This window comes from Physeter macrocephalus, chromosome 4 (assembly GCF_002837175.3).
Source record: "Physeter macrocephalus isolate SW-GA chromosome 4, ASM283717v5, whole genome shotgun sequence".
Taxonomy (NCBI): Eukaryota; Metazoa; Chordata; class Mammalia; order Artiodactyla; family Physeteridae; genus Physeter; species Physeter macrocephalus.
Genome location: NC_041217.1, coordinates 131622640 through 131640260, shown reverse-complemented (window position 1 = coordinate 131640260; position 17621 = coordinate 131622640). Strand labels below are relative to the sequence as shown.

General features: G+C 40.4%; 1 protein-coding gene across 14 annotated transcripts in view; it reads left to right on the top strand.

Moving 5' to 3' along the window:
• Positions 1 to 17621, top strand: part of PATJ (PATJ crumbs cell polarity complex component) — a 363430-nt gene that overhangs the window by 300797 nt on the left and 45012 nt on the right. For 13 of the 14 annotated variants that reach the window (XR_008617259.1, XM_028489331.1, XM_028489330.1 and 10 more), the window contains 3 exons: positions 8731 to 8814; positions 13438 to 13631; positions 16395 to 16542. Coding sequence is in view for 12 of the 14 variants with exons in the window: in XM_028489331.1 (XP_028345132.1) it covers positions 8731 to 8814; positions 13438 to 13631; positions 16395 to 16542 (426 nt within the window). In the remaining 2 variants the exon portion in view is untranslated. Of the gene's footprint in view, positions 1 to 8730; positions 8815 to 13437; positions 13632 to 16394; positions 16543 to 17621 lie in introns of those variants that run through there. The other variant, XR_008617260.1, reaches the window with a different exon arrangement.

Sequence of the window (17621 nt, the reverse complement as noted above, 5' to 3'; positions counted from 1 at the left end):
GTAGTCTGGTTTACCTCTTGTTGGCATTTGGATGGTCCATTGGACTTAACCCTGAACAGTCCATGACTTGAGAAAAAATAACCTAAAATGTCCTTGTTGCATAATCTTTCTTTAAAAGAAACAATCAGTTGTATTGTAGGATCAGCATTATAACAGAAAAATTAGAAATTTTAAAAATGGACCAAGACTGGTGTCATTCATCCTTAGAGTTGTGAATTTTGATCACTCCGACATATATGTATTCCTTCCTTCATGTGCCACATGTGCCTCTTAAACCTTAGACATATATGTATTGGGAGCCCTCGTTAGCAGTTATTTAACATCTCTTTGGCTGACACTTTGTTTGACATTACATATATAATCTTATTTCATCCTCAAACTCTAACAGGTAGGATTTCTGAGTTCTGTTTTACAGAGACAGAAACACTGGTTCAGACAGGTTAATTAACTTAGTAGAAATATCACAAACCTATAAGTGGCAGAGCTAAAATCTGAACACAGGTTTATGTGGCCATAGCCAGTACCATTCCCACCATGTGTTGCTGCCTTCCATTGTTGACAGGCTGGAAGATTCCTCTGGCTGACTTGATAAAGTCTGTAGTAGATTAAAATTGACCATAAATTTTGTGCAGCTTTTTCAGATTCCTCGAATCTGAGCTGACCCATTGACTTGCTTTGACCAATAGTAGTGAAAGTGGCATTGTGTGGCTTCGAGAGGCCTTACAGCTTAGCTCTTGTCCTCTTGAAATACTGCCACCTGGAGAACAAGCCGGGAGTGGTCTCCTGGAGGATGACATACACCGTACGGAGAGAGCACTTGGAGGGAGAGGGACCCAGCCATCCCAGCTGAGGCCCCCGCCAACCTAACTGCAGCATACAGGAGAGCCCAACTGACACAACGTAGAGCGCAAGAACTGCCCTGCTGAGCCCAGCCCAAAGTGCCACCCTACAGAATTATGAACAAACAAGTGGTTAGCTTTCGTTTTAAGCCACTACATTTTGCAGCAAAAGATAACTAATACAGTCCGACCCAGCCCCCATATCTTTCTGATCTCTCTTAGCCTATGAGAGTTGCTATTCTTCTGGTCTGTCATTTAGAAGGAGGTCTTGGGCTTCCCTGGTGGTACGGTAGTTAGGAGCCCGCCTGCCAATGCAGGGGACACGGGTTCAAGCCCTGGTCTGGGAAGATCCCACATGCTGTGGAGCAACTAAGCCCATGCGCCACAACTACTGAGTCTGTGCTCTAGAGCCCGCGAGCCACAACTACTGAGCCCATGAGCCACAACTACTGAAGCCCATGTGCCTAGAGCCCATGTTCCACAACAAGAGAAGCCACCGCAATGAGAAGCCCACACACCGCAACAAAGAGTAACCCCCGCTCGCCACAACTAGAGAAAGCCCACGCAGGAACGAAGACCTAATGCAGCCAAAGATAACTAAGTAAAATAAATTAAAAAAAAAAATAGAAGGAGGTCTTATTCCTAGGCGGGGCCTAAGCATCTGTGTAAAACAGAGGCTTTCTCTGCTTTGCTCTGCACACGGTATGGGTTCATCAAGGTCTAAAGTTTTGGAGCTAGGATGACTTTAGAAGTCACATAGTTCAGCTCCGTGCTTTACTGATGGTGATAAGTATCATGAACAAAGGGGTTCATGCAGAACCACTTGCAGAATTGGCTACTGCAGAGCTGTCAGAAAATTGAACTCCTCTCACTCCTAGTCCTGGGTCCTTCTTCCACACCCTACTGCCTTTTTTTTTTTTCAAACCACTTTTTGCATCAAAGTGCAAATCACATTCTAATTGAAATATAGGGAAGCTAAGTTTTTAAAGATGTGGTCACAAAGGATTTGGGATAGAAAAAAAAAACATTCTAAGACCCTTCTCCATTTATTTATATAAATACAGTTTGGAGCCCTTCAACTTTGCTAAAAGTGAGATATACTTTAGCAGTTGTAACCCACACTTTCTTTTTAAACTGTCTAATGGCAGTAGACATCACAAATCAGTAACTTAATACATCTACATGTGTTTTTCAGCGTAGAGTTGAATGTAGTTTTGGTTTGCACGTTTTACTACCCCCACTGTATTATCACCTCTCATTGGTTTGGCTTTCCTGCTGAGAAAGTGGTCTACTGTATAGAAGACATGTCTGTATGATTTCTGAGCAGTGACAGCCATAGAGGGGAACTTTATTAAATGACATTTAAAAGTAGCATTAATCCTGTAAGGCTGCAGATCTGAACCACAGTTTCTTCCACAGACACAAAAAATGCCCATTTTATATATAACATTTTAAATTCTTCTTTTAGTCCTCATAGGTCTTTCTTGTTAGGAGGGATTTTTTTTTTTTCCTGTAAAGCAGGAAAAAAGGATGTAACACTCTTTTTGGATCATCAGTAAATATGTTTTCCACCTAAATGTGAAATTTAGTGTGAAACTTTTATGTGGTTAAAATGTCCCTTAGGAGTGGGTGCGGGGGCTTTTATGAGTATGACAAAAATTGGATTTAATTCCAGAGCAATCCAAATTAAGTAAAATGTGCCTTCAAGCAGTAAAATTAAGCCATATGTACGTATTCCTTTATAATAATATCTATTATACAATTCTTTATCAAAGTTTTGCCCTAAAATGCTTGTTAAAACAATCCACTGAATATCTAGAAATGAAAACTATAAAATCTCTTTCTGTGAAAATAGTTCACCCACACTGCTTATTGGTATCCTTCGGTCCACAGGAGAATCCTTAGTTAATTTTTCTAACACATGGCTTCTTTAAGTGTTATAGGCCTATTGTGACAACAATAAAATTTCCTTTTGCTGAATGATTGCTGTGTTTATGAGTTACTTTATCTACTTGTTGGCAGCTTGAACAGTAAAGAAAATGGTGATTGATGGGCTAAACTGTCTGATGACTCTGACACTGTCTAAGGATACATTACCACGTGTTGTGAAATTCTTTTCCAGCAATTCAGAGTTTAAATCCCCCTGGAGGTGTTTGTGATTTTTGTGGGGCTCCATGATAATTAATCCCTCATACTTGGCCTTTTAAAATTGCTCTCCAAGCTAAAGTAAATCCTCTGGAAATTCAGATGGATTTAATATCCATGTGTGATAGGTATTTTGGTTGTATATCACTTTTGCCATCAGAAACTGGTTTTGGTTACGGTAAGATTATGACATACTAACCCTGCCAGCTTCCTCTTTCTGGGTCATTTTGATGCCTTTTTCTATCTCCTGCGAATTTCTTGATGATCATTTAGCAAACATTTATTGAGCAGGATACATGAGCAAACACGTATCCTGCTCAGCACCAGGATACAAGGAGGAGTTGGGAACAGTTCCTGTCTGGAAGGGTTCCACTGAGGGCAGGAGGTGGTATAGGAGCTAGATCCATGAACAAACTATCATGATACTGTGAGTTCAATAATGCTAAGATATAGTAGTGACCCACAGGACAGGTTGATCCACTCTACCAGGGAAGAGAGTCAAAGAAGGTTTCATAGAAGAGGTGATGCTTACCTGGCTCCAGTAGAATTTCATGAAACAAAGTAGGTAGCCGAAAAGGCACGACCTTCAAGTATTTGGTGCCCTTAGTACTTTCCAAATATAGATATATAGACTAACTCTGTAAAAATACATAAGAAACTTAATACTGTATGTTTCTGATTAGGGAAATTGAGTGAAGGACAGGTGCTGGAGAGAAACTTCTCAGTGTATACTGTTTTGAGTCTAATACCATGTGCATATTTTATCTATATTTTAAAATAAATAAATACTTATTCTTTTAGGAATGCAGACATTAAGACAGTGGTTCCTTAAACAATATGATGAATTGGCGAGCCAGCTACTTCTTCCTGGCTCTCTATTTTTTTACTGTTGTCCCTAATTGTGGAATAAAGAAATTTTTTTCAAGTTAAACATGTTTCAGATATAGACTGGTGAGGGAGAACTTTTTAAGCAGAAGCTTTTCCTACATCTCTGAAATCCTGCTTTACCCTTCTGCTTAGAGAAAACCCATTGTTTGAGAAACTCTCCAACTCACTGATGAAATTCTTCTCTGGCTCTAGAGTTGGCAAGTCAAATGAGTAATTTAGAGTTTCTAGGGGACACTATTGGTCTTACCTCAGGCAGTAAGTAAACAGACCATCTTACTCAAATTCCTATTGTCCCAGTGAAAGTCACACAACTACCAAGAGGAAATTACTTTTTTATTATATGTCAGTCTTGTTCATCTATAAATGATTCTCAGGTCTGCCATTAGGAGAAATTAATCTGTTTTTCTTGGATTGAACACTTTTTATTTTAAACATCAATTTATCACTTGTATATAATGTTGTTCTATTTCTGCTCCTGTAGAAAAAAATCATTCAGTGAATCATATGGGTACACAGAAAGAGGACTGAAAAGGTGAAAGGAAGGAAAGAAGGAGATAAGAATAACAAGTGGAATTAAGAAAGACTTTATGTTGGGTGGGGAGAGGGCCTCCCCATCATGCTTTGTGTTGTGCAAACCCCTAATCCGGTACCAGCACTAGCAGCTGAGACCCATAGATCATCACCCCGCGTCTAAAGCCTAAGGCTTCAATTTTTACTTCAACAGTTGTCTGTTCACTGTCTATAAAATGATCAGCTCATGCCCTCAAGGTTTTTGCTGTGGAGCTGAGGAGACAGTATTTCAACAGAATTGATGCCATATGGAAAATCCCAAGTTTTATTTTGCACTTGTCTTTATACAAGTGCAAAATAAAATATTTAAAGCAGATGAGAAGCTTGCAATAGTGATAGGAACACAGGCTTTGGTGTTAAACAGCCCCAAGCTGGAATTTCATCTTTTCTACTTAGTAGCTGCAAAGGCCTGGTCAAATCTGACCCTTCTGAACCTCCTTTTCCCTAACTGTACATGAGACTAATAACACTGAACTTGCTTAGTTGTTATGAGGACTAAATGGCACAAATGGGAAGTATGTGGCCTCTTTGGCACAGAGCTGTTAAATAAGTGAGATGTTATCGCTTCCTTACTATGTGCTGGCATTGTACATAAAGCTTTATGTGTAGATAATATTGCTAGAACCATATAAAGATAGGGAAGCTGAGAGGTTAACAGTCTTCCCATGGCCAGAAGTAGCAGGGCCAGGATTTGGACTGAGGAGTCTGACTCCAGAAGCCTAGCTCATAATCATTTGTCTCTACAGCCTCTGTTCAGCATAAGCCAGCAACCCACCCACAGGGAAATGATGAATAGATTGCTTCTAGAAGAGATGCGTTTTAAAAGAAGTCATTGGTACTGGTAGACAGAGTCACTGAGTTATCCAGGGTGGAGTGTTATTTAAATACACAAAGATATGAAGGTGGGAGGGAGTTGGTGGAGGAGAAGGCACTCAAAACTGTGCCAACAAGCAGCTTTTTAAAAAAAAGATTTATTATTTATTTCTTTATGTAATTTATTTTCGGGTCTTAGTTGCCGCACGTGGGATCTTCGTTGCGGCGTGCGGGATCTTCGTTATCGAGCGCGAGCTCTTCACTCTGGTGCGCGGGTTTCTCTCTAGTTGCGGCATACAGGTTTTCTCTTCTCTAGTTGTTGTGTTCAGGCTCCAGGGTGTGTGGGCTCTGTAGTTTATGGCACGTGGGCTCTAGTTGAGGCATGTATGCTCAGGAGTTGTGGCACACAGGCTTAGTTGCCTTGCGGCATGTCAGATCCTACTTCCCTGACCGGGGATTGAACCCGCATCCCCTGCATTGTAAGGCAGATTCTTTATCACTGGACCACCAGGGAAGTCCCTAACAAGCAGCTTTGCTTGAATAAATAGCTCAAGAGCATTAAAATTAGGAGGATACAATGAGCAGATGAGAATCATGTGTATAATCAACTCCAAATTTTTATTTGAAATAATAAAGGTCAGTCTTTCATCAATGACCCACTATTTCATCTAATCGCAATATTTTTCAAAGCAAGAAATAAGTAAAATTTTAATATAGCCTTGTCAAATAGATGTCTAAAATATCCCAAACCAGTGTCTATTTTACTATTCTGTTCTATGCTATGAACTATATAAGTTTTGAAAAATAAATCTTTTTTTTTTTTCCAATTCACTAGCCCACATTTCTAATTTGGTCCCTACCTCGCACCTCTATCACCCCCAGTTAATGCAACTGTCCAGAACCACAGTTTCATAGAGCACTTTGGGCACACGGGGGCACATGGTAAGAAATGTGACCTTCTTCTATTGACAGGTCAGAGTGCCTCACATTTTCTTGTATTTTCACTGATGACTTTAAGAGAAACCACAACTGTAGTCGAGTAAAAGGAAAGAAAGAAATGGAGTTTTCCATCTAGAAAGACTCATGGACCAAAAACAAATCATTGGCAGTGAATTCAGCATTTATTTGAGCCTATTAACAGTATATTTATTTTATGTATGATAGTTCATTGAGCACCCAGAAAGTATCTAAGAGTTTTGGATTCAGGCTACTTTTACTGATTAAAAACTCCAGTGGGTCTTTTTCTTCCCTTTGAGTATGAACGAAGAGAAATTTCCCATTTGACTTTTGTAATGTTCCAAGATCAAAGGAGTTTATGCTGAAAATTCAGCTCTGTAAAAGCCATGTGTAGCATAAGTTCAGTCTGACTCTCCCAAATCCAGTGAAAACGGGGCATTTGGCCACCAAGCTTTGAAAACCAGCATTACAGAGGGTGTAACCAGGAGCTTGCATTAATTTCTCCCTGAACTAGCTTCATGAAAATGGCCCTTAGTGTCATCTTGGCAGTGTTGTTGGGATCGCCTGAAGCCACTGACCCAGCAAATTTCCTTGAAATCGTTCCCCTGAAACAGTGCAGAGAAACAAACTCTTGGCAGTATAAATGCTCCCTGGGTCTGGAAGTTTCATAAGTCAGAGTTAAAGCAAAGAATGGTCTAAAATCTATTGCTGGTACAGAATCTGAAACGTAAATTGTCTGGATCAAGGAACCTTTCCCGGCTCTTCGGGGCTGCCTCTCTAATTGCTATAATAATAAAGAATGTTTTCAGAACTGTGTGGTGATAAAATGAAAGCATTTATTATTGGGAAGATATTTGGAATCCAGATGGGTCATCTGGTTAAAGACCTCTGATTTTCTTCAGTTGTTTCTCTACTAGAGCATTTGTACAGGAAACTTTTTTTTTTGAAAAGTAGGTTTGGTTTGGAGGTCTTTGCCTATCTTATATTTTTGCAAGAAATATTTCATTTATTTACTTCAAGTCAATTTAATTCTAATTCTGGGACTCCATGCTCCTGGACTGACGTGGAATCAACCTCAGTCATTTTGGAGGTCCATTGGCTCTCAGGGTTCTGGTTCTGTCACAAAGCTCCCCAACATTGGGGCCCCTGCGGTCATTGTCATCAATCCACCCTGGTAATCACCAGGCCCATGCTTACCCAGGCCTGCATGATCTCTTCACATCCGGAAGTCCTGGCGCTTCCAGGCCCCAATGATTGGGACTCAGGACTTCTTTCAAGGTGGGATCCATTACGCCTGTAGGCTGCAGCCCTTGACCATTGTCTGCAGGGTCTTGCAGCCTGTGTGGGGGCTGGAGGGGCAGGGAATGGGAGGGCACTGGGCAGTGCAGGGCTCACATCCTAGCTTCCCAGGGACCCACAGATCTCTGTTTCTAGTCTCCATTCAAAAGCGCTTTTCCTCTCCAGTGGCCCGCCAAGACACCTAGCACCTCCATTACCACCGTCATTTCAGTGCCCTTCAGTTTTATAAGCAGCAGAAAGAACCAGTGACTTCTGGTTGCTTCAGTTTTCAGCTCCACAAAAATCCCTGAGGCAAGGGATTTCAAAGCTTGGCTTCTTGCTCAGCATTGGTGGGGAGGGGCGGGGGGAGGAAAATTAGGTGTACAAGGGTAAATTGCTTGGAGGGATCCTGAGGAAGCTGTTGGTGGTGGTTGTCTCTGGGGAGTAGGACTGAGGGCGGGTGCAGGAGGCAGTCTCTTTGCATGGTCTACTACACCCTGTGGTTTTGCTTGAGTCCTTTATATTGGCACTTATTATTTTCATGATGATAAAAAATTTAAGGTTATTAAGTCAAAGAAAAACAAAAATTTTTAGTTCATTAACCACAAAACACTTTCCTCAGCCAAACCTTACCTACCTTAACTACTGTCCTGATTCTGTGGCTCAGAATCCTGAGTTCAGGAGTTAATTTGCCCAAGATTACACAATGGCAGAGTCAGGAAACCACAGTGTCTTACACTTAGGTCTGTGAATGCCCTTTCCCCTACTCCACGCTCTGTCCTCCAGAGCCAGTTCATTCCCCTAAGTTCTTACCTTTCATTGCCTAAGTAATGAGGCCTGACAAACCCCCTTCATCAGGCCACACTTCTATGCCAAATCCTTGAATACCAATAAATACCTAAAACCATGTTTCAAAATATACCATAAAATGTAAATAAGAATGAGACATCGTTCACCTCAGGTGTATACACAGCAGCAGTGTACACAGTTAACAGTGAAACACATGGGGGAAGTTTAACTTGAAATATTAGGCAAAACCCATCCTAAAGGAATGAAATAATAAACTTAGGGAAAATTGACTATACCTCTGAATCTACCAAAACTGTGTATTTTGTTTAGGTCAAATAAAATATGGCTTTATTAACAAATAGCAAATTATGGGTTGTTGCCTATGGTTTGGTTGTTGGCTTAAGGAAGCATTTATGGTTGTTAAAAATTAATAAGGGTTTGTTTTTTATAGGATGCTATAGTCATACATGAAGTCTATGAAGAAGGGGCAGCAGCCCGAGATGGAAGACTTTGGGCTGGTGACCAGATATTAGAGGTATGTGATTATGAATTCTATTTTATACCAGCAAATATGGTTCCTTTAGTGACCTTGATCCACAGTCAGTTTACCTATTCACTGTCTTCTACTCAGCTATATCCTTATTATTTCTTTCCCAGTGTAACAAAACATGTACTTTATTCTTTTTTCTTTTTTTGATGTACATCAAATAACTGTCATTAGAATCATGACAGATTACCAACCTAAATCTGTCTGTGAAAACTTTCTTTAATTAAAGGGGAAAGTACAACTAAAGGTTCTATAATCAAATGAAACTGTATAGTATTGCAATTTGATTTTTTTGCCTCTCCACCTTACTAAATTCCCTTCTAAAAACACATATGTATAGACACACACATAAACATGCACACCTGATATTTTAAAAGACTTTATTGCAGCTTTAAGTATCATTTTCTTATCCCTAATAAGTATATTTATCTCAAATGGAGGTCCACGCCATGGTACCTTTGTTTCCTAGCTGATGAAAATGTAGAATCTTCTTCATTTAGGTGGTATATGGTACTTATTAAAAATTGAAACACTTAACTTGCCTCTTTTAAAAGGACTCCCATTTAGCAAAGGTGTTAAAGCCTTTTAAAAAGAGCCAAGGCAGGCAGTGTCTGAACTAGGAAATGGATGAATGGAAAGTCAATGCCAGGCATTCTGGTAGGTGGAACTAAAGAGCTTTTTCAATGGTGTGAAACCTGTAGGCAACATTTATTTCTTTCATTGGATGAATTTAATTGAATAGGTTAACATTTTATGGTGGGCATGCGCATTTTTGCTTTGCAGCTTTAATGTAGCACATTATGAATGACATCATAGAATTTTATTTTTCCCTTTGGTGGTTCAAGTCTTCCTCCCAAGATGAAACCAGAGTTATAATTAAAGGTAGAAAACATAGGCAAGAAGGGGTTAAAGGAGAGGCCAGGCTGAGTGCAAATTGAATTCAGGGCAAGTTATAGGGTTTCTCTGCAGGCCTTTACTGTGCTTCATCATTGGATTAGGACATATTCCCAGTGCATTCATTAAGGTGCAAGTGTATGAGGTTAGAAAAATAAATGTAGCCTCTTTGGGGATTGACTTGACTGTTTTAGCATGCAACACCGTTTTTTAGTGGTCAGGAGTTTTGAGGGGGTTTTTTTCTTCCCTAGATTTTCTAATTAACTGGTGCTATCATAATTGGCTTTATAGAGGAATAGATTGAATATTCAGAAGAGTACAGATGCATATATGTCTTGATAGTTAACATAATTTGTAAGCCCACAAACTTTTCTGTAATGGACACGTGGAACTAAATCTAATATGTGCATTTCTTGTTTATGGCGATGTTTGCACAGGTATAAATTCACAGTATAAATCTTTAAATATGTAGTGTTTATTTTATAGCAGTTATACCTCAATAAAAGAAAAATTTTTAATTTATCTATCTGTATTGAATAGACCCTCAGCTGTAGCTGCTGTCTTCCATAAAATATATTCATGTATAAGTGAACACTCAGGACAGATAAGCATGAAGAAAGCAAATTTGTTTTAACTGCAAGGAGAATTTGAAAGGTCAACTAAACCATTTCCTGGCATCTAGCCGAATTGTATTACCCAGTGTGGATGGATGGTCTACACTTCTCATTAAAGATAGCCAGATAGGCTCTTCTCTTACCCCAGACGGGATCTTGTCCACAAAAGCATACTGTGTGTTTAGTTAAGAAATGTAGCTCTCGGGTTGGTCAAGGAACATGTTTCCCTTCTAAGCAGCTTAGATTCCACATTTGAACTTGTTCCAATTGTGGCTGCTGTGTACAGATGCATAATGAGGCATAGTCAGCCTGGGGCCTGCAGGTTGCCTCGAGAAGAAGACAGGCCAACTTCGGTGATACATTTTGAGACTGTACTTTTTCCAAACAATGGCTTTTCTGCTCCTGAGAGTCCTCTGCATGGTGCAGGCTGGCCTTCCATGGTTTTATACTACCCTCATGTTAAATGAGGACAAGCCAGGTTTTGCTTACAAAGATATAGTCAAATAATTTTTTAGTCTGGTAAGATTTATGATTCTATGATTAACATGGACTGTCTTCTTTCTGGTTCTTTTTTAAGGTTCAGTCCCTCCTCTTACCCTATACCTATGCCCATTATCCCCTTCTATTTTTGTGCAAGTGGGAGAAGAAAGAGTAGAGGGCTAATGCCTGGTTTTCCCTGTGGGGTAAAATAATGAGGAACTGCTGCCCTAGTTTGGTTATTCTTTCCTTCCAAAGCAGCAGTTCACCCATTTCCCCGAATGCCTGTCCTCCCCAAGGGACATGATATACTCCCATTGACAACTGGGGCTCCCTATGACCCTTCTCAAATAGGGAACAATGGTATTACCACTCCTACCCCTCTACAATCAATGTTCTAAATAATGCATCTGGTGCTTATGTAAGGCACTTAAGGTAATACATCACTGCACAATATTCTAGCCACACAGCAGTATTTCTCTTACAATTATTGGTGCATTTAATGGTGTCTCTTGATAAGCAGAGGAGAAAATGAAAACTGTGAACTTGGAACAGATCACTTTGATTTGAGCAGACATCTTGATGCTGGCATTTAGTGTGAATTGCTTTTGTAATATTGGAGTTAATGACAATACTTTTAATTAAAAGCATAATTGTTAGGGCCTTTCAAAGCATATTTTAGAGGCTTAGAGAATTCACCTTCAATCATGGAGGTAACTTTTTTTCAGTTGAGTAGCAGAAGTGGTCTTGTGTGCCATCTATTGGAATACAAGAAAATAATCAGCTCAGACCACATTTTCCAGAGACATTCTTTTCCTCTTTGTCTGTGGGTTTACCTCACAAACAATAAAAGTGCATTCGTGGGCCTGAAGTAACAGTGAATGCTGGCACTGAGAAAATACAGCCCTGACTGCAGTTACTTCAATTCCTTTTAAAAATATCAATTCCTAACTTCTGTCAAGCTTAACTGTATGCCAAGCCCTGTGCCGAATGTACTACAGGGTTTATTTCATTTAATCCTCACAACACTTCATGGATATTATGATTATTGTTATTATTATCTCCAATTTGTGGAAGACAGAGTTGAAGCTGGCCTTGAGTAATCTATGTTAGGTTTCACATAGTAAGTTAAAATCAGCACTCAAACCGAATTCCATCTATATCCAAAACCCCTGCTTAAACACTGTTATTCTGGGTGTAGTTAATCTAAGTGAGTTCACAGACCCACCAAGATATACCGGAAAAGAAAGATCAGCTTGAAAATTAAGCTTTTAAACAATTTCTTGACTCATAGCATCAGCTTTAAATAATAGCTCAAAAGTCACCTTCTCCAAGAAGGGCTCATTCTTCTCTTCTGCCTTCTCTGTAACCATTCTTTATGCATGAGTCCTGAGTCTTTGGAATGTTAGAACTGGAAGAGCCTTAGACCAGCCCCTCATTGTTACAGATGAAGGAATGGAGGTCCAGAGGTAGGCTTGACCTGCCCAGGACACCCAGGGATGGACCAAAACACAGACTGAAACCAACATCTTGAGAGAACTCTGTCATCCACCTGGCCATGGCCTGGGCCCATCCTTCCCTTGGTTTGGCTCTTTTCCTAGCTGGGACCTTGAAGAAGTGACCCATGATTCCCTTCATTTGAGCCTAGGTTACTCTGCCTCTTAATTTCTCCCTTGTGTCAAATTGAGTTACCAACATCAATACTTGATTTTTGCTGTGGCAGGGAGCTCCAAAAACCCATTCTAAGAATAAGATGAGGCAGCATGGTATAGAGACTAAGGGTGGAAAGATAATCTGGGTTCAGATTGTGGCTTCTCCATGTACTAGCTTTGTAACCTTGGTCAAGTCACTTAACCTCTCCATGCTTCCGTTTCCTCATCTGTAAAATGGTAATAGTATCAGAGAGTTAGTATAAGATTGAATGAGGAAATTCTCATAAAGGGCTAATACACAAGCATTATTAAGTAAATAAATAAGTTGGCTATGATTGCCATTTAACAGACAAGGAAGTGGAAGCTCACAGAGGTTACATGACTTGCCCAAATTCACATGATTTTCTAGAAGTGGGACCGTGGTTTTACTCAGTGCTGCTTCCAGTATAGTCTGCTGTCTAATGCATGGTCCTGTCTATGCTCACTCATACAGATTTGAATGAGTGGACTTCAGGGAGTCTTTGACACTGTCAGAAATACCAGTCCCTCATTTCCTTCTGGCCCATTCTGAAGTAGTCATGATGTTAGCAATTAAGAGCGAGGATGTCAAATTCAATCAGCAAACTGAGTCCAAAAAATGCTGACCAAATACTAATGTTTATTTCCCCTTTGACCTCAATTAAATGAGCCAAGTAGTCCCTGCTGTCTCATGTTGAGTTCACAGTAAAGTTCACAGCCACCTAAAATTGCATTATCATGTGTACTAACCCACCCTCTATGCTTATTTGGGGTGGGGGAGTGTAAGAATTACGTCCTTTGTATCTGAAGCAGCTACGACTGCTACTGGTCACTCCCTGTGTGCTTTGGGAATGGCTGGACATTTCTGGAGGTTTTTCACTGGTTGGGTCAAGGAGCTCCCCCAGACAGAGAGGCCTCTGCTGTCAGCAGCCCATCTTGGATGCCCGTCGTTCCAGGTTAATGGGATTGACCTGCGGAGCGCCAGCCACGAAGAAGCCATCACAGCCCTGAGGCAGACCCCCCAGAAGGTGCGACTGGTGGTGTATAGAGACGAGGCACACTACAGGGATGAGGAGAACTTGGAGATTTTCCCCGTGGATCTGCAGAAGAAGGCTGGCCGAGGACTGGGCCTGAGCATCGTTGGGAAGCGGTAAGGAAATGCTGTGAAGGTCAGGATTGATTGGCCTCCTTCCTTCGGAGTTTTAGGGGCTAAAGCCTATAAACACTGAAAGATAAAGCTTAGTATAAACTAATGATATGATTTCTAAAATTAACATTTTTATGAATACTTGAACGAGATAGGTCATGTTTCTGAGCAAGATCTTAGCCCAGAAATGTGTCATATAAAGATAGAACTCTAAGCCCAGTCGACCCAGACTGTTCAGACTTTTATCCCCATGGAGAGTAAGAACAGAGTTTCCAAGGTTCTTTCAACTTGGAGTCACTTAGATCTGAGGCTTGCAGGGGTTAATTAAAGCAACCATACCCAAGAAACAGCTGATATCGAGAAAGAGATGTATATATACAATGTTGGGTTAGGGAAATTGCTTTGCCATAGAGTACCATGGTAATTTCATACTCTCTTAACTTAAACTAGTTGAGTAGTTCCTGAGACTAGCTGAGTTGACATAGTCGACAGACATAGATTCTTCATGACTATAGTTTTCTATTAAGACAGATGTCCCCAAAATAATAGCTTGCAGCAAAAATGTAGGTAGATCCTCGTGGCTAGGCTACTCTTTTGAAATCTTTGCTGCTTACCCGGGTGATAGGAATTGCAGTAATTACTCCAGAATAATATTAACAGGTTAGAGAAGTAAGATTTTGAAACTGCAATTCTAGCTTCCACAGTTTACTGGCTTTAGATATCTAGTGTGTATTTATTCCAACAGGGCTGCAGGATTTTCATGTGACACCCCAATATAGCCTTAAATGGCATCAAACATATTCTTAGGAAGAATTGAAGTTGGTTTTATGTATATTGTGTTATGTGCCCTCACAGACCTCTGATGACTAGCCTAGTGGTTTTTTCCAGCAGTCCAAGCTGTTACTAAGATACTAGGTACCATTTTTGAGCACTGATTTTGCACCACATACTGTGCTCTCATGATCTCTTTTTTACTTCAGCACCATAAAACCATCAATTTGGAAATGCATTACGAAACAAAGGAGCTGAGACTCATATTTCTAAACAAACTCAGTGGACATCTGGGTACAGAGCAACTGACAGAGCCCATGTTGAAGTTTGCTTTCTTGCTATGATGCATACACGTGCCTGGAGAGATTCCATTTAGAGTAATGGTTTTTCCTTTATTGTCTCGTAGTGGATTGATGAAATAATCTTTATACAAGACCAGCATTTTAGATTGAGTTTGTAAGGAACATTTACATTCCTTAGCACAAAAGGTTTCATTATGAAAGATAAGATGTAGGGACTTCCCTGGTGGTACAGTGGTTAAGGATCTGCCTGCTAATGCAGGGAACACAGGTTCAAGCCCTGGTCCGGGAAGATCCCACATGCTGCTGCCTGTGTGCCACAACTTCTGAGCCCGCGTGCCACAACTGCTGAAGCCCGTGTGCCCAGAACCTGAGCTCCGCAACAAGAGAAGCCACTGCAATGAGAAGCCCGTGCACCGCAACGAAGAGTAGCCCCTGCTTACCGCAACTAGAGAAAGCCCGCGTGCAGCGACGAAGACCCAACGTGGCCAAAAATAATAAATAAATAAAATAAAAAAACAAAAACCCATCTGAGCTAGAATGAGTTCATCTTTAAAAAAAAAAAGATAAGATGTATAAGCTCTCAAAATTCACAATTCTATTTTTTTTTTTTTTTTTTTTTTTTTTTTTGCGGTAAGCAGGCCTCTCACTGTTGTGGCCTCTCCTGTTGCAGAGCACAGGCTCCGGATGCGCAGGCTCAGCGGCCATGGCTCACGGGCCTAGCCGCTCCACGGCATGTGGGATCTTCCCGGACCCGGGCACGAACCCGTGTCCCCTGCATCGGCAGGCGGACTCTCAACCACTGCGTCACCAGGGAAGCCCAAAATTCACAATTCTTTGCCTAGCAATTCCACGACTAGGAATTTAGCCTAATGATATGCTTGTAGATATGTTATTCACTGCACATAGTTTGCAGTAGCTAAAGAATGGAAATAACCTACTGATATATGTCCACCAATAGTTTACTAATAAATGAAATTAAGGAACATTCATAGAATAGTATGTAGCCATAGAAAGAAAACACTGAGGAAGCTCCAAGTGCTAATAAAGACCAGTTGCCAAGGTATTAAGTGAAAAAAGCAAAGTTAAAACAAAACTGGAGGGAAAAAAGGAGTGTATGTGCATGTATATCCACTTACAAGCATGTGTATTATACCCACATACATTTGCTTACGTATACACAGAATATCTCTTGGAGATACCCAAGAAATGAGTAACATTGGTTACCTCTGAGAGGGAAACTTGGGGACAGGGGAACAGAGGTGAGAGGTGAACTCCCCCCCCCTTTTTAACCTCTTGAATTTTGAGACATTTATTTATTCATCAAATAAATAAACATAATTAAAACCTTAAAGTAATGAAGGCAAGGAAAGAGAGGGAGAGTGAGAAAGAGACTAGAAATAGATCATATGATAATAATTGAGCTGATCTCTAAGGAAATAACCTGTACGTTTTAATAGTACTTAATTCTACTTTTTAAAGTGTATTTCCATTTTATTTCACTAAAATTATCCTCTTGCAGAAATTATGCCCTTGGGCCAATGAAAGTGAATATCATAGGCAGCGTAAATAGGTATAAGCTATTTAAAGGGCAAGCACTCTGAGGTTTATCATTTGGGAAGAATATCAGTAATCTCAGATTTAATATAGAAATATTAGGTTGTGCCATTATTACACTGCTTTATGGTATTCACAGAAATGGAAGTGGAGTGTTTATTTCCGACATCGTGAAAGGTGGAGCCGCAGACCTTGATGGGAGATTGATTCAGGGAGACCAGATCTTATCTGTGAATGGGGAGGACATGAGAAGTGCCTCCCAGGAAACAGTGGCCACTATCCTCAAGGTGAGTCCCTAGCTGCTTTCTGCGTGGCTGGTATAACTCAAGTCCAATGGGAACGGTTCTAATCTGGCTTGTTTATAAAATGTGTTGAATTTTATGCTGATTCTAGTTTTTTACTAGAGACCTAATATCTGATTATTTTAACCAATCAGGAATAGCTCTAAAAGAAAGCTATTATACTGACTAACAGGATTGAACGGAACCCTGTTTGGGGATTTAAGCTAGTTTTTCATACTTGTGAGAATTCCAGGTACCCTCAATTGTCCTCTAAATGCATTTGATGGGACAGGTTCTCCTGAAGTCACAAAATGTATACGCCTCCCTCTTGGGCTATATTAACATGAATTCATCAAATCCAGTGTTTATTGCTTGAAGGAACATTAAAGATTGTTAAAGACCAGGTCCTTCATCTCACAGTGAAGTCTGAGAAAGTAGAATGGCGTACCCAAGATCGCAGAGCTGCACTTGAGGGGTTTTCCTGCCACCCAAGCTGTCTCTTACTGAAGTAGCCGGGAGGCTAAGGCTCAAGGTTCCCTTCTAAGTGTCTCTGCCACATGCCTACCTCCCTTGGAAGAAACTGGTTAATAAAAATTCTTATAAATTGCCATTCAACTATCACCAGGTGTATCTTATTCTGTTTCACAAATACTATAGCTGTAGGAGCTTTTGCAAAGATAAATGAATTTTATTTTAAAATCCTGCTTTCCTAAAATAGTCAACTATCAGTTATTACTCAAGAGAGGACTTGTATTAGATTACCTCTGTGTTTGATTTTTCTGTCCTCCTTTTCACCACTTGTTCTTAATCATTTCACTGCTCGCAAATACTTTCATCAGAAGGGAAAGGAAGAGAAAGGAGGTGAATTGAAATGTAATCCTTTTAATGTGTTTAAAGAAGTCGCAAAATCATGTGATGAATAGCATTGAGTTGATAAATTTTTGTGACCGTGTGTGATTTTTTTCTTTCTTTTTTTTTTTGCGGTACGCGGGCCTCTCACTGTTGTGGCCTCTCCCTTCGCGGAGCACAGGCTTCGGACGTGCGGGCCCAGCGGCCATGGCTCACGGGCCCAGCCCCTCCACGGC